Here is a 25,372-nt window from a genome sequence, read left to right as displayed (position 1 = left end):
CAACTTCTCTTCTTTAATCAGTTTCAAGCAGCTCTGATTGTCCTCGTAGATAATAGTTGGGTCCTTTTTCGGCTGTTTGAAGTCCCTTAGTAGACGACGAATCCATAGTGCTTCACTGCTTGCTTCAGATAGTGCTATGTACTCAGCTTCCATAGACGATTTAGCAACACAAGTTTGTCTCTTGCTACACCAGCTGACTATACTATCGAAATACTTAAAAATGTAGCCGGTAGTTGACTTGCGTTGGTGTAATGCGACATCTTCTGCCCAATTTGCATCAGCATAACCGATGAGACCAGTTTTACTGTTGATGCCGCCTAGCATTAGTGACAGATCTGCTGTATCTTTGAGATATCGAAGGATACGTTTTAGTTCATTCCAGTCTTCTTGTGTTGGCTTTGTTACCTTCTGTGTCAAAATTGTTGTACTTGCAAGAATGTCTGGTCTCGTATTCACAGCGATGTAAAGTAAACAACCAACTAATTTACGATAGTTTTCATTATCCATTAACAAGTCGGAATTTCCTTTGCCGTATGACATGTTGATTGGAACATTCGAGGTTTTTGCTTCCATCATACCAAAATCCTTGATAATCTTCATGATGTACTGTTTCTGATTAAGTGCAAAATTTCCGTTGAGATCGCGCTTGACTTGCAAACCGAGATAGTTTTGGATATTTCCAAGATTCTTGATTTTAAATTCTGCACTCAAAACTTGCTCGCATTCCATTAACATATTGTCGTCTTTGCTGGCCATTATTACATCGTCGACATAGATTAATACGTAACATAATTTGCTATTCTTTTCTAATATGTATAGGCATGGATCATTTTTGCTTTGAACATAACCTGCATCCGTGAGAACTTGATGAATTGTTTTGTTCCACACTCTGGCCGATTGCTTTAGGCCGTATATACTCCTCCTCAAGAGACAAACTTGATGTTCTTTTCCTTCTTCAGTGAAGCCAGGAGGCTGTTTCATATAAATCGTTTCGTCCAATTTTCCATTTAGAAACGCTGTCTTCGCATCGAGATGAATAACTTTCATTTGCTCTCTGGCCGCAATAGTAAGTAAGATTTTGTATGTTGCGTGTTTTACTACTGGAGCAAATACTTCATCATACTCAATTCCATACTTTTGGGAGAAGCCCTGTGCAACCAATCGTGCCTTGAATACTTTACTCTCTCCGTAGGTTTTTATTTTATATACCCACTTACAACCAATTGCACGTCGATCTTTGGGCAATTCCTTGAGCTCCCATGTTTTGTTTTCTTGAAGTGACTTAATTTCGTTCTTCATTGCCTGAATCCATTCGTTTTTGTATTCGGAATGAATTGCTTGATTGTATGTCTTTGGCTCGATTAATTCTTCCTTGATGACATTGATTTTTGCAGTGTAACGATTTGGTAATATGCCAAAGTTTGATCTTGTGGATCGACGAATGTTACTCTCATTGTTAACTGGAACATCTTTATTTATTTCACGTTGAGCTATGGGTAACTGCTGATTATCTCTTAATGTTTCATTCGCTGTAGGATCATCTTCTTCTATCCAATTTTCTTCATCAGCGCTGTAGAATTCTTCTTCAGGTAGATGCGTAATTGTGACTTCGCTCTCCTCCTTAAATTTATCTTGATGAATCTTCCAATTGCTGTTTTTGTAGACAAATTTAACATCTCGACTTATAATTACCTTTCCATTCGATGGAACATAGCATCTATATGCTTTTGAGATTGCATCGTAGCCAACAAAAATTGCCTCAGTTGCTTTTGAATTAAGTTTCTTCCGCTTCTCGTCAGGTATGTGTACGTAACACTTTGATCCAAATCGTTTGAAAAAATCTAAATTAGGTTTGGTACCATACCAATTTTCAAACGGTGTTCGTACAATATCTTTAGCTGGCAAACGGTTTTGTATATAGTTCGCCATTACGACTGCTTCGCCCCAAAACTTGTTCTCAAGCTTAGCTTCTAATATCATGCACCTTGCCATCTCAATAAGCGTCCGATTTTTACGCTCGGCAACACCATTTTGTTGTGGGCTATATGGTGCCGTCCACTGATATTGAATGCCTTCTCGGTCCAAGAACTTGATGAATTCGACACTCATGTACTCTCCTCCTCTATCTGTGCGGAGCATTTTTGGTTTACGATTGAACATCGTCTTGCACAACTCCACGAATTCTCTAAATTTACCAAAAACTTCCAATTTTTCTTTAAGTAGGTAGATGGCTGTAAATTTAGAATAGTCATCTATAAAGGTGAGAACGTATCTTTTTCCAGATGGTGTCGCTGTTTGCATCGGACCGCAGACATCCGAATGGATTAAATCCAATTTTTCTTTCGCTCTATTATTAGAATTTGGAAACTTCATCCTACTCATTTTACCTTGTAGACATACTTCACAGTTTAAGATGTTGTTGCAATTCTTGCTGCATTCGTCAAAATGAACACCGTCGACGAGATCGCTTGATGGTAACGTCTTCACTACCTGAATGTCTATGGCCGAGAATACTATGCCATTTATGAACGCAATTCTTCATTGGTTCCGGATCTGGATTTCCTATTGCGCATATCATATTTGGTGTCTTCAGCTTGTACAGATTTCCACAGGGTTCGCCCAATGCAACTTGCATTCCATCATGTGCACGAACGATATTGCATTCCTCATTGTCGAAAGTCACAGTATATCCCATTCTAGTCAAACGTCGTACAGAAATAAAATTTCCTTGTATTTGTGGCACGTATAGAACATTTGCAATCGAAACTGCTATTATGTCACCTAATTTATTTATGAATTTTACATTGACTGTTCCTTTGCTTGTTGCAGTTACTTTATGACCATTTGCTACATAGATACTTTCAATATGTTCCTTTATGTCAGTGAAAATCTCACGCTTGCTCACCATGTGATTAGTTGCTCCACTATCGACTAACCAACCGTCGTTATGTAGCATCGTTGTTGCAAATAGATGTTGAATAGTACCGCTGGCTTCAGCCGAATTTACCTGCTGCTGAGTTTTACCTTGTTGCTCTTGACTCTTCTTCTGTTTATGCGCAAGTAACTTATGACAATCCTTTTTCCAGTGCCCTTTACGTTTACAGAAGAGACATTTTGATTTATCTATGCTAGCTGCTTCTCCTTTCATATCCAATGACCCGCTTTTGGCAGACGAGCTAATTTTTAATACAGCTTCAGTATTATCGTGATTTCGTTCGAGATGTTTTCGATATTCCGCAATCACAGCCGAGCAAATAATACTTGATGTTAATTCATCTTTGCGATTTTCCAACGTTGTAACCAATACGTCATAGTTTTCTGGTAATAAACTGAGAATTGTGACACATAAAATAAATTATGGCTTTAATTCATCTCCGTAAGCTATAAAACGTTGAAATAATTCCGTCATTTTGGTTACGTGCGCTTCGACATTGCCGCCTTCTTCTAATCGTGTTGTCATAAGCTGTCGCAAGATGCTTACCCTATTATTCGGCGTGTCCTTTTCATGGAAATCTCTCAAATTATTCCATGCACTTTTCGCTGTTTCACAATGCCTAATGTGTTGGATCTGGTCGTCTTCTATATTTAATGCAATCGCAGTGTGTGCTTTTTCATCCTTTTGTGTCCAGTCAATTGTAATCGGATTTGGCGGATCCGTCGTAATTGCTGTCCAAATGCCTTTTTCAATCAATAACATTTTTATCTTATATCGCCAGTTGAAATAATTACCATTGTTCAGTCTTGTTATAGTATACTTCGATTCCGAACTCATTGTCTTTATGCGATCGCGTGCGAATTTTGAGGTTAGTTCACGTTACTTACTTAAACTGCTTTATTCTTCGAAAGAAAAAAAAAATATTATCGATGGGTTTGGGCCCATAACCTGTCAGAATGTATGGGATGCACAAAAGATACGTCGACAAATAAAATAACTCTCAGTATATATTTTATTGATAACTACGATCACCAGCCTCCACATGTGTCAAGGAGGAGAGAAACAGAAGTGAAAGAACAGAAAGTGTACTAGTAGTACAGTATGTACTAGTAGTACAGTATGTACTGTAGTACAGTACTACACTAAGAACAAAAGAATATAGAATATTACTAGAGTCAAACATAAAATAACTAGTAAATATAAATGTAAATATTAACTTTGTTCAACAAATACATATATCGATGGGAGAATTAGTAACAACAAGAGAGAATTAGTAATAACAAGTATTTTCGTTTTCTTAGAAATAGAAGATACAAAAGATGTAGCACATGCAAAGCGAAAATCTTCGTCAATGGGTCGACCGAGTAAAAATTTCAGCGAGTGTTGTGATCGCGCTAAAAGATACAAAGTTCAACAGCTTCAAGAATTATATCCCAAGGAGCAAATACAAGCAGCTGCTAAAAGAATTCAAATTACTGATCCAAAGAAAAAATACCAAAAATATATGGATTTAACAAAGGCCTTAGCTATTTTGATGGATGCAGAATTATCGAAGCACCAATATAAAGTAATTAGAAATGCTCTTAAGGATTATGGATGCAATGTTTTTTCTCCATATTATTTATTATTAGAAGAAAAAAAGAAATGTTATCCCGTGACAATTACGGAAACCTGAAAATTGAATTACAAAGTCTCATGGACCATAGAGCAAAAAGACTTATTGCAACGGTGCAGCCCGCAAGCTGCATCGTTACGGCTACGGACCGTCCATCGTCCGTAGCCCACCAAGGGCGCATCAAGCGCCGATAAGCTTTTTGTCAAAAACAGCGGCGGTCAACCGCCGAAAATCCCCCACACCCGACGGTTCCGAAATTCCGTTTTGTGGGGGACTCGCCGCCGAAACCGCCGATGTTTGCCGATTCAAAGCCGTTCGGCTGCCAGCCGGGTATAAAAGACGCCCGGCTGAACGTCTTCTCACCAGACTCCGTTCGCTGATAGACAGCGAACATCCCTCTACGAGTGTCCTCGTAGTCCCAAACCGAGCATACTCGGTTTTTCGTTATACCTGTTCCAGCACATGAGTATCCTCGTGTACCGCCGAGCGTCCTCGGTATTCTTGATTCCCGCATACGAATCTATTCGTATACCCGCCGAGCGTACTTGGCTCCTCTAGGCCACCGAACTTCGTATTGCGGGCATTTCCGCGTACCAAGCTAAGTCGCCGTTCTAAGATTCCGCCTTCGTACGAGCATCCTCGTACTCCCGCCGAGCGTAATCGGCAGCCTAAGTCCTGCTATCGCGTTTATTCGCCGGGATTTCAAAACCGTAATCCGTCCGGCAAGCAAAACCGCGTCGACCAATCCGCGCCGCCGAATAGTCCGCATCGATCTACGATCGAACAGACTCGCGATACTACGAACGCACTCACCGACAAGCGCTCCGTCTTGTACCAACCGTTGCGACACGATCGCCCGCGCTTGCGCTCTCGCCGACCGCACCAGGACGCCTCACGTCATACTAAATAATTATTTCACCGCCGTTCAAATAATTATTTCATTATTGCCGATACTTCACATTTATTTTCACGTATACTTCGCATTTATTTTTCGCCACCTTAAATAATTATTTCACCGCCGCTCAAATAATTATTTCACCATTAACGATATTTCGCATTTATCTTCACGCTACTCTGTATTCATTCCACGCCGCTTTAAAGAACTATTTCGCTATCACTTTGTAACGGTTCGCCTTTCTCGACGCCGCGGATCTGCTCGCCGGAGTCAGGATTCGAGAGAAGGAGGGAAGCTTGATCGATCACTCCATGAAATATATTAAAGCTGCGTTTATTCAGTCAATTGTGGTGAAGAATACAAAGTGCGCTTCTGCGCGGACGTTCCCTCTTAAGGTCTATGGCGTTCACTTACACTAACGTTAACTACACTCTATATAATACAACCGCGTACCGGGAGAACCCTGGTTTTAGGAGAGGGAGCACCCGTCTCCTTTAGGACGGCCTAGCGCGCCGCGAGCCGGGAGAACCCTGGCTTCAGGGCGGGAGCACCCGGCCCTGTCGGTGGGACGTCGGAGAGACCGAACGCCGGGAGAAACCCTGGCAGCAGAGCGGGAGAACCCGGCCCTGTCGGCGGAAAATCGGAGAGACCGAACGCCGGGAGAAACCCTGGCAGCAGAGTGGGAGAACCCGGCCCTGTCGGCGGAAAGTCGGAGAGACCGAACGCCGGGAGAAACCCTGGCAGCAGAGCGGGAGAACCCGGCCCTGTCGGCGGAAAATCGGAGAGACCGAACGCCGGGAGAAACCCTGGCAGCAGAGCGGGAGAACCCGGCCCTGTCGGCGGAAAATCGGAGCAGGTATATCTCGGGAGCACCCAGAGATGTGGTCTGGTCGGATACCGGATCGGGACAGGTGTCGTTATGCTGGCCGAGCCGGCTTATATACCCGGCTCGGGCCTCCCACCCGCGAGTATCGGTCGCGCAGTGGGAGCGGTCCCCACGCTGGGGCGTCGCATGGGCGCGAGCGCTCGTGGGCGTCATAGGCGTCGAGCCTACGTCTGGTCGGTCGCTAGGGACGATGAGTGGTAGGCGCATCGTCACATCACCCCCCCTCTTAGGCTAACGCAAGGAATAGACTCTGGCTTAAATGACTTGAATTTTCTGTGTTTATTATTTATTTTTTTTTTTCTTAACCTAGGCTTACAATGTACTCCTTAACCTATGCTTAAACTAAGCGCTGTACGCTACGGGGACGGCCACGGCGGTCGAACCGGATGATCCACCGTCCGGTCGCGGTGCGGATCCGGTACTTCCGGCCGAGGATGGCGGTGAGGAGCGGGACCTCGACCTCGGTGCCGTCGCCCAGTGTCACGGTCACCACTTGGGGCCCAGGTTGCCGGGGTCCCAGTCCGATAGACCTGGCGAGCGCGGGTTGGCCGGAACTGGCTGGTGGCAGGTCGGGCATGGCTGGCCCGGGCGTTGAGGCTGGTCTGGCCGGGACGGGGCGCCTGATGAGCCTGGGCGGAGGCCGACTGGGGCCGGTGGCGACGGGCGATGCGCCGGGCGTGGTAGACCCGGGTGCCGGAACGGCGGCCTTATCGGGGCCGGCGACAAAGGCCGGCGGCGCGTCGGGCGTGGCTGGCCCTGGCGGGTTACCCGGGCTGGCTTCGGTGGGCGGCCGGGTGGGTGGTCGGCTGCGAACGGCGGTCGCGACGCACGACCGTCGCCTGGGCTTTGGCGGTGGCAGCGGGGCGAGGAGCAGGATCGCTTTTCGGCGGTTCTCCCGGTCCGAGCGTTGTACTGACGTCCCGGGTCGAGGCGGCCGAGAAACAGGTCGCTTCGGGGCATCGGGCGGCTTGGCTGCTGGCTCCGCCGTTGGCTGGGGGCTCTGGGTTGGTCGAGGCCCTGGCGTCGGCTGGGAATCCGGTGTGGTCTCGGTCTGACCGGACTCGCTCGCGCTGTCGGAGATTTCCCCGAATAGGGCGTCCGCTATTTGCTGTGCGTTGGACATAGCGAAGGATTACTAAAAGCTCTATTTCCGGGCGGCTTTATATAGGCAAGCTCGAAGGGGCCGGAGTGGGGATGGAATGCGGCACGTGTCGGTTCTCGGCCGGCGTGCCGACGCTGGGAAAGCGGCCGGGAGTGGGAGTCAGGAATGCGGGCAGTAGTCCGTCCGTACGGCAAGCGCGCCGGAGTCGGTACGGGGACTGTGTCCCTGACAGTGGTCGTGCCGTAGGGCGGGCGCGTCGGTCGGCGTGCTCGGCTATTCCCCCTCTCCGTCGGACGGTTCTTCCTCGTCTGTGGGCCCGGTTTTGAGGTCCTGAACGTGGACGTGACGGTACCATTTGCCCTGTGCGCCCCGCAGGTCGACGATAACGGGTGACAGGATCCTCCGCACCTCTAGGGGCCCGATGAACTTGGGCGCTAGCTTAGCGTTAAACGCTTCGCTTCGGTTGGAGAGCGGGCGGTCCCGCTTCCACACCCGGTCGCCCAGCTTTGGCCGCCAGTCGCGACGCCGGAGATTATAGTGGCGCTCCTGTCGCTGGAAGGCGCGGGCCAAGTGGATCCTGGCGACTTCGAAGGCCTCGTCGAGTTGTCGGCAGACGTCCTCCGGGCTCCTAGAGTTGGTCGGTATCCGGCGGTCGCGCGGATCCGGCCTGGCCAGTTCTCGGCCATGAGTAAGGAAGGCTGGCGTATATCCGGTGGCCTCGTGCCGCGCGGTGTTTACGGCGAATTGTAGAGCGTCGACATGTTCGTCCCAGTTTCGGTGACGTTCCTGGACGTACTGCGCGATCATGGTCTTGATCGTCCGGTTGGCTCGTTCCACCGGATTGCAGTGCGGTGCGTACACCGGCGCGGTCTGGTGTCGTATCCCGAAGGAGTCGAGCATGGTCCGGAATTGTCGCGATGTGAATTGCGTTCCATTGTCCGATATGATGCGTTGCGGGCACCCGTGCCGGTAGATGACTCGCCTTGTAATTTCGCGGGCGAGAGTGGGAGCCGTGGCCTGTCGCAGGGGTACTAGCTCTATCCACTTGCTGAAACGGTCTTGGGCCGTCAGTAGCCAGGTGTGCCCTTTCGCAGACCGGGGTAGAGGACCCACCAAATCTACGGACACCTGTTGCCACGGCTCGGTGACGGGGGTGGCGTGTAGTCGTCCGGCTGGTCGTTGCTGCGGTGGCTTGTATGCCAAACAGGTGGGGCAGCGGCGGACATATCGCGCGACCTCCCGGAACATTCTAGGCCAATAATAGAGCGACGCGACGCGGGCGACTGTCTTGGCTACGCCCAGGTGTCCGGCCGTGGGATCATCGTGTAGGCGCCGCAGGAGGTCCTCCCTCTGGTCTCGAGGGACGCATTGTTTCCACTGGTCGGCGGCGGGTGCGTCGTGGAAATCCAGGCTGTGTAGCACGTGCCGGTACAGCTGTCCGTCGCGTATATCGTAATCAGGGTATTCTGCGGGCTGACTCCGCACCCGCGAGAGGAGTCGTCGGTACCACGGGCAGGCGGGACGTGGAGTAATTGCGCTGACCTGCGGCTCGCGTGACAGGGCGTCGGCCACCTGGTTCTGCGTCCCGCGCCGGTATCGTATACAGAAATCGAACTGCTGCAGTTCGAACAGCCAGCGGCCCAGTCGGCCGGTCGGGGCCTCTAATTGTTGCAGCCACTTGAGGGCCTGGTGGTCCGTGATGACGACGAACCGGTATCCCTCCAGGTATCCACGCATTCGACGAATGCCCCAAACTACGGCCAGGCACTCGAGCTCGGTGGCGCTGTAGTTACGCTCGGCGCCATTGAGAGTGCGGCTAGCGTAGGCAATCACCCGTTCTCCCTCTGCAAGCTGTTGGGTCAGAACGGCCCCGAGGCCGTGTGAGCTGGCGTCAGTCTGCAGCAGGAACGGTTTCGAGAAGTCGGGGCAGGCTAGCACGGGAGACGAAGTCAGCGCTGCCTTGAGCCGTCCGAACGCGAGGTCTTCCTCGGGCCCCCAAGACCACCGTACATTCTTCTTGGTGAGATGGGTCAGTGGTGCGGCGACCGTCGAGAAGTCCGGTATGAATCGCCGATACCACGAGGCCATCCCCAGAAACTGGCGGACCTTGCGGACTGTGGTGGGGGCAGGCCATCCGGTTATGGCGGCCACCTTGATCGGATCGGTGCGGACTCCATTTCGGTCGATGATATGGCCAAGATAGCGCAGGCTCTCCCGTCCGAAGTGGCACTTGGCGGGATTAAGGCGGAGCTTGGCCTGGCGTAGGCGCCGGAAAACTTCGGCCAGGTGTTGTAGATGTTCCTCGAAGGTCCGGCTTGCGATCACGATGTCGTCCAAGTACACCAAGACGTGTGGTTCCAATTCCGGACCTAGGACGGAGTCGAGTAGCCGTTGGAAAGTAGCCGGTGCGGAGTGCAGGCCAAATGGCATAACTCGGAACTGGAACAATCCTTTTCCCGGTACCGTGAACGCGGTTGCTGGTCGGCTCTCTGGCGTGAGTGGAATCTGCCAGTACCCGCTCTTTAGATCTAGTGTGGACAGATACCGGGCCCCACGGAGTTTGTCCAGTGTTGCGGCAATATGTGGCAGCGGGTAGGCGTCCTTTACTGATGCGGCGTTGAGCTTGCGGAAATCGATGCAGAATCGGTGGGATCCGTCCCGCTTCCGTACGACCACAACCGGAGAGCTCCACGGGCTGTTGGACGGCTCAATTATGCCTTCGGCAAGCATGCTTTCGACCTCCCGATCGATAATAGCTTGCATGGCCGGGTTTCGGGGGCGATATCGCTGCTTGATGGGCGTCACGGGCTTGAGCCGTATATGGTGGGCCCCGCAATCGGTCGGCCCCTTGATGGCCTCAAAGCTCGGTAACTCGCGTTCTAGAAAGGTTCTCAGACGCGCCTCTTCTGATGGCGAGGCGTGGGTGCTGGCGGCCACCAGGCTGGTTGCTGCCGTGGTCGATGTCTCGGTTCGCGGAGGAGGAGGCAGAGTGATGCCCAGTTTTGCCCACAGATCGACACCGATCAGCATCGGACTACCCAGGCGGGGTAGTACCGCAAAGCGGTGAGTGTATGTGTTTCCTTGCACGGAGATGGGCAGGACTATAGTTTCGGTGATAGGGACGCTGGTCCCGTCGGCGAGATCGACCCGATCGGTCGCGGCTTCTAGGTGGTACGGGCTGCCTTCGCACAGGCGTACCGTTGCCTGATCGACGAACGAGAGTTCGGAACCTGAGTCCAGCAGCGCCCAGCGCGTATGTTGTAGAATCCGAACTCGGAGGTGCGGTCGGGGCTGGTACCTCATTCGGAGGCGGGCTGGGCGGCGGCCGCAACGTCCCCGGCCCGGCTGGCGTTTCCCGACGGTGGGTGACAATCGCGAGTCAGGACGCCATCCTTCCCGCAACGGGAACAAAACTTCTTGGCCGGCCGTCGGCAGTCCTGACGTGTATGCCCACGCTGCTTGCACCGCCAGCAACATTCATCCCGGCTGTAAGCGGCAGCCGCGGCGGTCTTGCAGCCGGGAGTTCCGGTCCGCTCGGTCCGACGGTGGTTTATGGCCTCCAACTGGGCGGCTCTGGTGCTTAGCTCGCCCACTGTGGTAGCGTCGGTCAGCTGAACGTACAGCTGGTACTCCGGGCCCATGTTTTCATGTAGTTGCTCTACTTGATCTCGCGCGGTGTAGCCCCCAGCCCGGCGCATCATGGTCAACAACGCCGTGGCGTAGGCCTGAAATGGCTCGTCCGGCCGTTGATAACGGCCTTGTATGTCCCGCCGGAGCCGGCGCTGGTAGCCCGGCGGCAAATAATGCCCGCGGAGCTGGTCGCAGAACTCCCTCCATGTGGTCCAGGTATCGCGGTTATTTCGATACCACAAGAGGGCGTCGCCTTTTAGCATTTCGGGCAACCCCAGCAACAGCTGATCGTCTCGGCACCCGTATCCTTGCCGCAACTCGTCCACGCGCTCGAGGAAGGCCAGCGGGTCCTTTCCGTCGAAGTGGAGCCCCCATTTCCTTATCTGGTTCATGACCTTTGCTGGGTCGGCCATGGGTGTTTCTACGACGGTGGACGGGCCGGGGTTCGTGCTAGCGGTGTCTAGCGGCATATTCCCGGATCCCGTGGCAACGCGGTTTTCAAACAGTGAGGGGTTCTGTGCCACAAATCGCCGCAGCCGCTTTCGCAATTCGTCGAGAGTTCCCTCGGTCGATAGTCCTTGCGCGGCTAGCTCCTCGATGGCCTCTCGCTTGGAGATATAGTCGATCCACCGTGGCATGGAGTCTTATGCCGATCGTAGCTTCCTCTAGTCGAGTCCCTGTTCGGGCGCCATGTAACGGTTCGCCTTTCTCGACGCCGCGGATCTGCTCGCCGGAGTCAGGATTCGAGAGAAGGAGGGAAGCTTGATCGATCACTCCATGAAATATATTAAAGCTGCGTTTATTCAGTCAATTGTGGTGAAGAATACAAAGTGCGCTTCTGCGCGGACGTTCCCTCTTAAGGTCTATGGCGTTCACTTACACTAACGTTAACTACACTCTATATAATACAACCGCGTACCGGGAGAACCCTGGTTTTAGGAGAGGGAGCACCCGTCTCCTTTAGGACGGCCTAGCGCGCCGCGAGCCGGGAGAACCCTGGCTTCAGGGCGGGAGCACCCGGCCCTGTCGGTGGGACGTCGGAGAGACCGAACGCCGGGAGAAACCCTGGCAGCAGAGCGGGAGAACCCGGCCCTGTCGGCGGAAAATCGGAGAGACCGAACGCCGGGAGAAACCCTGGCAGCAGAGTGGGAGAACCCGGCCCTGTCGGCGGAAAGTCGGAGAGACCGAACGCCGGGAGAAACCCTGGCAGCAGAGCGGGAGAACCCGGCCCTGTCGGCGGAAAATCGGAGAGACCGAACGCCGGGAGAAACCCTGGCAGCAGAGCGGGAGAACCCGGCCCTGTCGGCGGAAAATCGGAGCAGGTATATCTCGGGAGCACCCAGAGATGTGGTCTGGTCGGATACCGGATCGGGACAGGTGTCGTTATGCTGGCCGAGCCGGCTTATATACCCGGCTCGGGCCTCCCACCCGCGAGTATCGGTCGCGCAGTGGGAGCGGTCCCCACGCTGGGGCGTCGCATGGGCGCGAGCGCTCGTGGGCGTCATAGGCGTCGAGCCTACGTCTGGTCGGTCGCTAGGGACGATGAGTGGTAGGCGCATCGTCACAACTTGTTAATTATTTCACCGACATTTGGCTATTTTGTATGCTCTTTCAAATTCATCTTGCACACGCTTCGCATGTATACACGAGCATTGAAGCAGATCATTCGAGACAAACCATATCTACATCTTTCTGAATAAACGCTGTTTCATTATTTTGTTATAAACGAGCATTTGGTTTATTTGACATACCCCCAACCGACCGAACCTGGATTCCGGCGAGCTACTCCGCGTCCGCCGAAGCTCACACGGTTTCATGGCGCCAGAACAGGGACCAGATAAAGGGGTACGTCAACAAGATCTGCTTATAATGACTTCGTGGATACAACGATTACCGCGCTCCGAAGTGGCGCGATTATTGCAGAGCCGCGAACTCGACTGCGACGGCAACTTAGACGATCTCCGCTGACGGTTACGTGAATACGTTCGCGCACATCCAGGGGATATCCCTCCGACCGATGAGCCAGCAGAAACTGAGGTCCGCGCGACTCTGAATGTTCCGCTATTACGACTTCCGAGTAGCTCGGGCCGCGCGAGTCCGAGCGACGACGACGACCGGGCTAGCTATTACTCGGCGCCGAACCCCCCGACCCCCATTGCCAGCCCGTTCGATCCTGCAAAAGCGATGGATCAAATCCGGAAATGGGGGTGCCATTTCAACGGCAAAGAACCAATCGCCTTTCTCGAGCGAATTGAGGAGCTCCGGAGAATCTACCGATACTCCGGAAACCACCTCCTCCTCGGCCTACCCAAGATCTTAAAAGGCGACCCACTTGTGGTACCGAAACCGACGCCACGCGTGGGCAACGTGGGCCGATTTCGTGGCCGAATTTCGCGGCCACTATCTTTCGCGACGTTACCAGGCCCGCCTTCGCAGGGAAGCCACGAACCGCCGCCAGTTACCAGACGAGGATTTCGCAAAATTCTCAACCGCCGTGCTCACCCTCGCACGCCGCGCCGGGGGGTATTCCGAAACAGAGACACTCGATCTCTTGATTGAAAATATGGATCCAGAGTACCGGTTATATATTCGTCCACACGACGCGATCAATTTCGACGAGTTATCCGATCGAGCCGCGGAATACGAGAAGCTCATCGCGCAACGCCGGCAGCGCGACCGGAAGCCCGCCGAAGCTCGGAGTATGGCTACCACCGAGTATAAGCGAGAGGAATGTTGCTGGCGTTGCAAGCAACGGGGCCATACTCGGCTCAATTGCAAGCAACCACCTCGCAAGTTCTGCTCGCAGTGCGGGAAGGACGGCGTATACTCTCGCGATTGTCATCCGCCGGCGGGAAACGCCACGTGGGCCGGGGCGACGGCGGCCGCCGACCGGCCCTACTAGAAATTCTCTTTCAGCCGCGTCCACACGTTAGAATTACGTGCTGCGGAAGGGTAATCACCGCCCTTCTCGACTCGGGCTCCGACCGGTCTTTTATTAATAAAACAATCGCCGAGCACGTATTAAAAAAGGGCTATCGCCCTCGCGCCATACGCAAACACGTCACGGTAGCTGACGGCGGATCCGCTCCGATTACCGAAAGCTTCCAGCTTACAATCCAAATGGAAGGAGAGAGCTTCTCTCACGACTTCCAAGTGCTTCCGGCGTTAGGGACCGAGATGCTGATAGGGGTAGACCTGTGGGCCTATTTGGGAATAACGCTACCGCCACCGCCATTACCGAAATACGCGCCCTCCGGTAACATCGGCGCGATATCCGACGGCCTAACACCGCGCACCGGAGAGGAAACGCAACAACTACGCGACTTCCTAGAGCGGGAACTCGCGCTCTTTCAGGGCATCGCCGGGCCTACCAATCGAATCGAACACCACCTGCGATTAACTGACGCTCGACCGATAAAGCAAAGATACCGCCCCCGTAACCCGGCCATGCAAAGTATCATCGACGAGGCAGTTGATGAAATGGAGCGAGAGGGGGTGATCGAACCATCACAGAGCGCGTGGAGCTCGCCGGTGGTAATAGTAAAGAAAAAGAATGGCAAACCCCGGTTTTGCATAGATTTTAGAAAGGTCAACGCCGTAACCGAACGCGACGCATACCCCCTCTCGCACATAACGGCCACGTTGGACAAATTACGGGGAGCAAAATACCTGTCCACGCTCGATTTAAAAAGCGGGTATTGGCAAGTGCCACTAACCATCGAGAGCCGACCCATTACCGCGTTCACCATTCCGGGGAGAGGGCTAATGCAGTTCCGCGTCATGCCCTTCGGGTTACATTCCGCGCCCGCTACCTTCCAGCGCTTTCTCGATACCGTGCTAGGCCCCGCGTTAGAACCGAATGTGTTTGTATATCTAGACGATGTAATAATCGTCAGTGCTACTTTCTCCGAACACTTACGACACTTAGCCGAAGTGTTTCGGCGACTCAGAGAGGCCAAATTACGCCTCAACCCGGAAAAGTGCCACTTCTGCCGAAGCGAGCTAGCCTACCTCGGCCATATAATAACGCGGGACGGCATCCACACCGACCCCGCTAAAATAAGCGCGGTCGCTCAATGGCCCGCTCCTACTACCATCCGGAAGGTCCGCCAATTTCTCGGCATGGCGTCATGGTACCGCCGTTTTGTGGAAAATTTTTCCACCATCTCCGCACCGCTCACGCGGCTAACCCGTAAAAACGCGCGCTGGCAATGGGGATCGGAGGAGGAAAACGCCTTCAACGCCCTCAAGAGGGCACTAATAACAGCACCCGTACTCGCCTGTCCCGACTTCCGGTTACCGTTCAGCTTACAAACCGACGCAAGCAACTACGGTCTCGGCACCGTTTTGACACAAAACTTCGCCGAGGGCGAACGCGTAATCGCGTACGCGAGCCGCACACTAAACGCCGCCGAGAAAAATTATAGTGCTACCGAGCTAAAATGCCTCGCGGTCGTCTGGGGAATCCGCCGCATGAGAGACTACCTAGAGGGGTACTCTTTTACGGTGATCACGGACCATCAGTCACTGCGTTGACTCAAAAACCTCGAAACCCCCACCGGCCGATTGGGGCGCTGGCTCTTCGAGCTCCAGCAATATCATTTTGATATCCAGTACCGTCGCGGAGCATTAAATAAAGTTGCCGACGCGCTCTCTCGCGAACCCGAGGCCTGCGCCGTTCAGCCAGCCGCCTGCGCCTGGTACCGCGGGCTAGTAAAGAAGATTAAAAAAGAGCCGAAAAGTTACCCCGACTACGCCATACGCGGGGGTAAACTCTACCGGCATATACGCCACGATCTAGAGTTCCGCGACCACACGGAAGACGAACAGTGGAAGCGCTGTCTCCCTCGCTCCGAGCGAGAGAGAACGATCCAGCGATTCCACGACGAACCGACCGCCGGGCATTTAGGCGTCGCAAAAACGATCCACCGCGTCATCCGCCGTTATTACTGGCCCGGCATGTTCCGAGACATCGCCCGCTATGTTCGGGGCTGCGAAAAATGTCTCGCGTACAAGCCCTATCAGGGCAAGCCCGCCGGCCGCGCTCATGCGCATAATGTCACAGCCCCGTGGCAACAGGTCACGATCGACCTAGTGGGGCCTCTGCCGCGGTCTACAAACGGGCATTCGTGGCTCTTCGTGCTGCAAGATCGATTCACGAAGTGGGTCGAATTACAGCCCTTGCGCCGAGCCACCGGGGAAACGATTAGCAAAACCGTTGCCGAACGCATAGTATATCGGCACGGCTGCCCCGAAATGGTCATATCCGACAACGGGAAGCAGTTTATATCGCGCCAATTCACCAGCCTATTAAAATCTTTTGGCATAACGCATCGCACAACGCCGATATATACGCCGCAGTGCAATCCCGTGGAGCGGACCAATCGAACGGTCAAAACCATGATCGCGCAGTTTGTCGAGCGCGATCATCGCCTGTGGGACCGCCACATTCTCGCGCTACAATATGCGTACAATAGCGCGGCGCACGACGCCACCGGATTTACACCCGCCTTCGCAAATTACGGGCGCGAGTTAGCACCGCCGAATCCGGAAGACCGAACGCACCCGAACGCACCGATTCCGACTACCACCTGGCGGCGCCACCTAGACGAGGCCCGGGAACTGATGGCAGGAAACCTTGCACGAGCCTTCCAACGGCAGGAGCCGTATTATAATCTGCGGCATCGCGATTGGCGGCCTAAGATCGGCGAGACAGTTTGGCGCCGCGAGCACCCCCTGTCGAACAAGGCCACCGGCGTAAACGCAAAACTCGCGCCGAAGTACACCGGCCCCTACAAAGTAGGCCGGATCATCACCCCCGTCATTTATGATTTGCGTGATAAGAGGGGGCAATGGCTAAGGCGCATCCACGCGCAAGACTTAAAACCGGGAAACGGGGATGAGACCCCCCCAGTTAGAGATAAAGTCCGCAATTCCGGGGAATCGGACTATATAAAGGCCGATTCCGAGAATCAGATCACTCGCTTTAAGATGAGTACCAGTCGCATCTTGAGCGAAATCGAGGCCCTCTTAACCGAGGAGCCTCAGCGAGCAGCGACGACGTCGCAGCCGTTCCGCACCGTCCCCCGAGTGGGGACGTTAATACAGCGTTCCGACGCTGAAAATCGCCGAAAGGCGATATTTTTGGCGACACCATCACCACCGTTGCCGCGAGGACGAAGAAAGCAGAAGTCTCCGGGCGACGTGTGCAATGCCACGCACACGCCGCTACCGGAGCGAAGATCCGCGGTCACCGTGCCGACCACCGCACGGACCAAGCCGACCAGGGCCGTAAGGATACGACCCTGGAGCGGCCCAATGCCGACGACTTCGGTCATTGGACCTCGGCCGCCAATGGCCGTCCAGACGGTCGTTGGAACTCGGCCGCCAACGGCCCTTGCCGCACCCGCAGCCGCCGCATCCCGGCCAACACCAGCCGCCGCGACAACGACGCCAGCAACCGCCGTCATATGGCCACCACCGGCCTCCGCTGCACCGCCGCCGCCGCCGAGATAGGATCCGGCGTCTCCACCACCCATCATGGTGGAGTACGCCCCACGAGCGTTTGCAGCAATACCGTACTTCTCGGTGATGAATTCGAGACGGTACAAGCTCCGGACCACAGACGGAAGGAGATACAAACTCCTGTTCTCCAGGGAGGGGCGACTCCTCACCAGCCGACAGCTGCCTCCGCAGGCTTCCGGCTCCCCAAGAAGAGGGGTGATGTAACGGTGCAGCCCGCAAGCTGCATCGTTACGGCTACGGACCGTCCATCGTCCGTAGCCCACCAAGGGCGCATCGAGCGCCGATAAGCTTTTTGTCAAAAACAGCGGCGGTCAACCGCCGAAAATCCCCCACACCCGACCGTTCCGAAATTCCGTTTTGTGGGGGACTCGCCGCCGAAACCGCCGATGTTTGCCGATTCAAAGCCGTTCGGCTGCCAGCCGGGTATAAAAGACGCCCGGCTGAACGTCTTCTCACCAGACTCCGTTCGCTGATAGACAGCGAATATCCCTCTACGAGTGTCCTCGTAGTCCCAAACCGAGCATACTCGGTTTTTCGTTATACCTGTTCCAGCACACGAGTATCCTCGTGTACCGCCGAGCGTCCTCGGTATTCTTGATTCCCGCATACGAATCTATTCGTATACCCGCCGAGCGTACTTGGCTCCTCTAGGCCATCGAACTTCGTATTGCGGGCATTTCCGCGTACCAAGCTATGTCGCCGTTCTAAGATTCCGCCTTCGTACGAGCATCCCCGTACTCCCGCCGAGCGTAATCGGCAGCCTAAGTCCTGCTATCGCGTTTATTCGCCGGGATTTCAAAACCGTAATCCGTCCGGCAAGCAAAACCGCGTCGACCAATCCGCGCCGCCGAATAGTCCGCATCGATTTACGATCGAACAGACTCGCGATACTACGAACGCACTCACCGACAAGCGCTCCGTCTTGTACCAACCGTTGCGACACGATCGCCCGCGCTTGCGCTCTCGCCGACCGCACCAGGACGCCTCACGTCATACTAAATAATTATTTCACCGCTGTTCAAATAATTATTTCATTATTGCCGATACTTCACATTTATTTTTACGTATACTTCGCATTTATTTTTCGCCACCTTAAATAATTATTTCACCGCCGCTCAAATAATTATTTCACTATTAACGATATTTCGCATTTATCTTCACGCTACTCTGTATTCATTCCACGCCGCTTTAAAGAACTATTTTGCTATTACTTGTTAATTATTTCACCGATATTTGGCTATTTTGTATGCTCTTTCGAATTCATCTTGCACACGCTTCGCATGTATACACGAGCATTGAAGCAGATCATTCGAGACAAACCATATCTACATCTTTCTGAATAAACGCTGTTTCATTATTTTGTTATAAACGAGCATTTGGTTTATTTGACATACCCCCAACCGACCGAACCTGGATTCCGGCGAGCTACTCCGCGTCCGCCGAAGCTCACACGGTTTCACAACTAAAAGTCAAGAGGATATAACGACAATTTCGAGTGAATTGACACTAGTGACTAAATGGGGCTGTGATGGTTCACAGCAAAGCCAATATCATCAAAAATTTACGGAAGTAAAAAGAAAGATGTCTCTGATGCTAACTTATTCATGGTTTCTATGGTACTCTTGGTGTTACAATCAAGCACAAATGAAAGGATTTGAGAGAATACTCGACCATCATCCACAAGATACTGTAGACCGATTCAATTTGAATTTGCTAAGGAAACTCGAGAAAAAACAGTTCAGATAGTGCAAGAAATAGAAGAAAAAATTAGAAATTTAGAACCAAGTACTATATTAATTTACGGAAAAAATATAAAGATTGCCCACAAACTAATTTTTACAATGCTTGATGGGAAAGTTGCAAATGCTGTGACTGAAACAAAATCTACCTTAAGTTGTTATATTTGTAAAGCAACACCCAAAGAGATGAATAATTTAAATGATTTAAAAACAAAACTCCCATATAAAAATACTTATAGTTTAGGCCTGTCACCTTTGCACGCAAGGATTAAATTCATGGAATGCGTTTTACACATAAGCTATAATTTATCTTTTCAAAAGTGGTCCACAAATGACAAAACAAAAATAGAAAAAATTACAAATAAGCAAAAGATTCAGGAAAAATTTCGAAAAAAATGGGTATTAGAGTTGACATGGTAGAGCAAGGAGCGGGAATCTCTAATACCGGAAACACTTCCCGTCGATTTTTCCAGAATCCTGTATTAGTAGCGGAAATAACTGGAGTAAAGGTTGAATTAATCAAGCGTTTCGCAGTAATTTTAGAAGTTATAACTTCTGGTGTTGCAATAAATGCAGAAAAATTTGGGAGTTATGCCTTGAAAACAGCAAAATACTTTGTGGATAATTATAACTGGTATTATATGCCAGTCACTGTGCACAAGGTACTTTTACATGCAGAAGAAATAATTCGTGCTGATACATTACCAATCGGATGTTTATCAGAAGAAGCTCAAGAAGCTCGTAATAAAGACTATAAACGTTATCGCTTTTCACATTCTAGGAAATATAATCATATAGTATCAAATGAGCATGTTTTACATAGACTATTAGTGAGTTCTGATCCTTATATATCTAAATTAAGAACAACAATAACAAAAAAGACTTTAGAAATGCAAATAATATTAAGTTATTGCTCTTTCTTAATTAAATTAAAAATCGTTTTAATATAAAGCCAACAGAGCAAGAGCTGGATCGATTTGCTCAAAAATTCTTTTTTTATTATAAATTTATACAGACGTTTCGGCCAAGGTACGTGGCCATCTTCAGTGTAATACAATTATAAAGCTTAGTACATAATTAAAGAAGCGTTGGTAATATTTTGACTAAGGAAACGCATCCTGTTAAAGTGAAAAAACAACAATCCAATTAGGGGTATTCTCACGGCTCAAACAAATTATTGAAAAATTCTGTGTATAAATACCTCTGATAAAACATGTAGTACAATAGTAAAATCATATACGTGTGAAGCCACGGACCGTCTAATTTGCAAAATTAGAAAAACAAAACAAATTGAAAGAAATTATAAAAATAAGTTAAAACAAATAAAAGACATGAAAAATTAATTTTGAATATCTATACCTTGAACGGTTCGTCAACGATTATGTAAAAGAAATGTGACATGTGTCCACGGCTGTGAGTGGGACTCGACTGGTAAGGATGTAAGATGGAAAGGAAAGAGGGGATAGGTTATAGACGAAAAATTACAAGGTGGGGAATTTTTTGAGTATTGGAAGATATGTATCCGGTAATGATTCTGTGTCCTCCTGTTTGTTCAGTCCTGTATTCTGTCTTTTTATATGTAGCATTTCGGAAGTTAATCTTTTGCTGTAACAAGGTTCTCTGTCTAATATGTCAATTTCGTCCCATTTAAAGTCATGATTAAAATCCATTCTGTGGCACGAAATTACTGAGGGGGAGCCTGTTTTTTTTATTGATATCCGTTCTGTGTTTTTTTATTCTAGTCCGTAATTGTCTTTTTGTCTGTCCTACGTACGTAGCGTCACAGTCTCGACAAGAAATCTTATAGACAATTTCACACTGGTTCATCCTATCTAGAGAGTCTTTTCCGGTTTTTATAAATTTGTTCAATTTATTGTCGCACGAAAAGGCCAACATACAATCGTTACTTTTTGAGATTTGAACAAATTGTTCCGATAAATTTTTTACATATGGAACCGTAAAAATCTTTCTTTTGTTATTATTATTCGTATTTGCGTTATTATTGTCATTTTTGTTAAAAATCTTGTGTATATAAAATTTTATTCTATTTTTAATGGTTAAGAAAATAAAATCTAAAGGATAACTATTGTTTAATAAAATGGTTATTATGTCTTCTAAATTTTTTTGTTGAAATTGTGGATGGGATAACATTAGTACTCTATCAACCATACCAATAATAACGCCTTTTTTATGTGTTAAAGGGTGGTGTGAATGGAAATTTAAATATTTTCCCGAGTATGTAGATTTGTGAAAAATGTCAAAAATAAAATATTCGAGTTGTCATTAATAATTAAAACGTTGAGAAAATTAATCTGATTTTTATTACTAACTTCCAGTGTGAATTGTAATCTTGGATGTATAGAATTGAAGATGGAAAAAGTTTCATTTATAAGGTCGTTAGGGACTGCAATAAGGATGTCGTCAACATATCTGTAATAAAAAGACGGAGTGCATGGTAAACGTTCTATGGCTAAACATTCTAAGTCTTGCAGAATAATACCCGCTATGATGGGGGATAATGGAAAGCCCATTGGTGTACCAAAAACTTGTTTGTACATTTTATTATTGAACTTAAAAAACGTGGAATTTAGAATGAGAGAGATACCCATAACCAGTTCATTAAGTGGTATCGAAGTATGACCCTTTATCTGATCCCACCGTTTTTTTATGCTATCGGCCGTATTTTCAATTGGTACATTGGTGAACAAAGAAACAACATCTAGTGAAGCAATGCAAGTATCAGGATTGATATGTTTTCCATTGAGTTTTTTTACTAAGCTAAAACTGTTTTTTATATAACTATTTGGTTTTTTAAAACTATTGTACAGTAATTCATGTATGTATTTGGCTAAATTATAAATAGGGCTGTTAATAGAAGAAACTATTAGTCTCAGTGGAAAACCAGTTTTGTGTATCTTTGGTAGACCATAAGCTCTCGGTAAAATCCCGTCAGTTTTTAATAAATAAAAATATGTGTGCTTATCGATATAGCCCCTTCCCTTCCATTTTAAAAGTAGAGTCCGCACGTTTTCGGTTAATTTTCTGGTTGGGTCCCTCTCAACTATGTGATAAGTTTCTGTATCTGAGAGAATGTATTCCATTTTTTTAATATAATCATTTTTGTTTAAAGCAACCGTGACATTTCCTTTATCAGCTCTTGTGAAAATAACATCCGGATTATTATTAATGAATTTTTTTGTTATTTTGAGCCACGACCCAATCAGAAAATCGATGTTATTACCGGAGATCACAAAATTATCGACAATTGACGTAGTTTTATTCCTTACAGAACACTAAGTTTCTTTATCGTATCTTTCAATATTCCTTTCTATGTTTTTAATGAATTCGAAAGAGATCTGTTTTTTGTTAGTTACAGGTAAATTGAATCTGTCGCCCAATTGCAAAAGCAGAGATACTTCATTTGGAATCGTAAAATTAGAGATGTTTAGAAACCAATTATCGCGTATTATTTCGAAATCATTTGTGAATTTAAACTTATCAGGTGTGATGTTAATGGTAATATTTTCGTTGTTATTGTTATCCGTTTTTTCCAAAGACCAAACTTTAGAAATGACTTTAAAAATGACTTTAGAAATGACTCAAGAAGCTCATAAATTCGTTTTAGAATATTAAGAACAAAAATGTTATTTTTCTTACTTACAATATCATTTATTTTATTTTATTTTATAAATATTTAAACTTTGTTTTTAATTTAGTTTGTTTATATATATATATATATATATATATATATATATAAAAACAAATATATATGTATATATGGGGCATTCTTTCTCAACTTTACACCCATACTGCCCATTTTCTATTTGATCTAAAAATTTTTGAAAAAATCTTAAAATTTACAGAAAAATGTAAGCTTTCCAATGGCGCGTGGCAAAATTATCAAATTCAATTGGATCTTACTTAAAATTTCAGAAAACCGAAAAAAAAAATAACAAAAACGGTAATTATTCAAGTGTAGCGATTATTCATTCGACGTTTTTCTCTTCTAATTAACACTTTCGAGTACTCTGTTTATCTGTGCACTGTCACATGAGTCTAAACTAAAATGGCGGATCCAATATGGCCGCCAAAAATTTAAAAAATCTAAGAAATTAACGGATTTTTGTAAAACTTAATACTAAAGAGTTTTTCTGTATGCTGAATACAAATCTCAAATCGGATTTTGAAAATTCAAAATGGCGGATCTAATACGACCACCAAAAATATTGAAAAATTTAAGAAGTTAACGGATGTTTATAAAACTTGGTATCAGGAGTATATTTGGGACGCAGATTTAAAAATTTTATCATTAAATTCGTATTTATCGACCTATTTGGTCTAAAGATTATCGAAAAACTATTAAAATTTATAACAAAATTCAAGTCCTCCATGGGCGTGGCAAAATTATCAAATTGGATCATTATTTTTTTTCTGAGCCTAGTCAAAAAAGTTTCATAAAATAAGATCATGAAATCCATTTTGTACACATTCGAGAGAGTTTCTCTACCGCGATATTATCGCCATTCATTACAACATTTTAACGTTAAAAAACGTTTCATTGTGATTCCGTAAATTTCTAAACGCTTTAATATTTGGATTTGTATATCCGACCCCCCCTATCATGATTCTGGGCTTTTTTGTGCTTTGAGCGTTTCTCTGAGGTTTTCTTCGAACAATTCTTTTCAGAGCTACTTTTAACCGTTCTTTTAGGACTGCTCTCAGAACAATACTACAGAAAATTCTATTATCTGTACTATTTTTGATCGTGAATCTTAGAATTTGATTTTGAATATGTCCAGTATACACGGTGATAGATGTTGCAATCCTTACAATGTGGAAGGTCACAGAGGGAAAGATCTTCGACGCATTTCGAGTGTTATCAAACGATTATTCCCAAAATTTCTAGATAATGCTAAAATTTGTGCAGCATGTAGGAAAATGAAATATCCTCGCATGAATGAAGATACGCACGTTATTATTTCCCTTATTCCCCCTTCTCTCTCCCCAATCCATTCCTCTATTCCCTGCAACGTCCTCTCCACTCCTCTTTCCCCCACGTATATTCCTATTATTTTCCATTTTTCCCGCCCAGTATTTACTCTTTCTACTATCATCCCTTCCCTCTCCACCTCTATCCTGGACCCCTTTTCCCACAGCTTCTTTTTTATTCCCATCCCCCCCTATTTCTCTCCCTTTTTTGCATTTCCTCTTCGCCAACTGCACCCCCCATTCATATCCCTGTGGGAGCCTTTCCCTTATCTTTTTCCACCCCTTCTCATCCATCCACGTCTCTAAAAGTATCATTACGTCCCACTCCTTTAGGCTCTTCCAAAAGTCTTTATCTTTCTTTCTTATCCCCGCTACATTCCAGAATGCTAACTTCCACCTGTTCCCCTCTCTCTTCCTCTCTTTCTCCCCTTCCCCACCTTTTTCCCCCCTCCCTTTCCTACCTCCTTTCCTCTTTTTTCCCTCCTCCTCCCCCTTCCCCCTGTCCCTCCTGTCTTATGTTTCCCTTTCCATCCCTTAGCACTTCCTCCGTCTCATCCCACCTCCACCATTGCTCGTCAATCCTAATCTTACCGTACCCAATCCACACCCTTTTCCCCTCTCTTTCTTCTTTCCGTGCTATCTCCTCCAACCTTCATCTCATTCTTCTCTCCCTCCACGTCCAATCCTCCATGATCCTTTCCTTCCTGCCCTTCAACATACTCTTCCTCGCCCACACCTCTCTTTTCTGTTCCTCGCTCCCCAGTTTTACCAGTAGCATCTCCCTTCCTTTGCCATCCTCCCCTTCTAAGCCCTTAATCTCTATGATTTTGCCCCGACTGTTTTAAACATCTCCTTTACCGCTTCTTTCCTCCTCCCCTCCTTTACCTCTATCCCTCTAATCAGTATGTTCCTCCTCCTATCCTCCCTCTCCTTCATCTCTATCTTCCTCTCTACTCTCTTTAACCTTTCCTTTGTTTCCTTATCTCTCTCTTTCCCCTCTCTCTTTCTCTCCCTCTTCCGCCTTCTTTTCCCTCATTTCCTCTACTTTTTCTTCTA

The 25,372-nt window shown here is 48.5% G+C and overlaps 1 protein-coding gene across 1 annotated transcript; it reads right to left on the bottom strand.

The window, feature by feature from the left end:
* Positions 1 to 6,668: 6,668 nt before the first annotated feature.
* On the bottom strand, positions 6,669 to 7,454 carry LOC137001729 (uncharacterized). The gene has a single exon (XM_067360844.1). It carries the CDS (start codon positions 7,452 to 7,454, stop codon positions 6,669 to 6,671), a length of 786 nt encoding a protein of 261 aa, XP_067216945.1.
* Positions 7,455 to 25,372: the final 17,918 nt, after the last annotated feature.

This window comes from Linepithema humile, chromosome 8, assembly GCF_040581485.1.
Source record: "Linepithema humile isolate Giens D197 chromosome 8, Lhum_UNIL_v1.0, whole genome shotgun sequence".
NCBI classification, from domain to species: Eukaryota; Metazoa; Arthropoda; class Insecta; order Hymenoptera; family Formicidae; genus Linepithema; species Linepithema humile.
The sequence above is the reverse complement of the archived record's forward strand: the minus strand, read 5'-3'. Positions and strand labels throughout refer to the sequence as shown.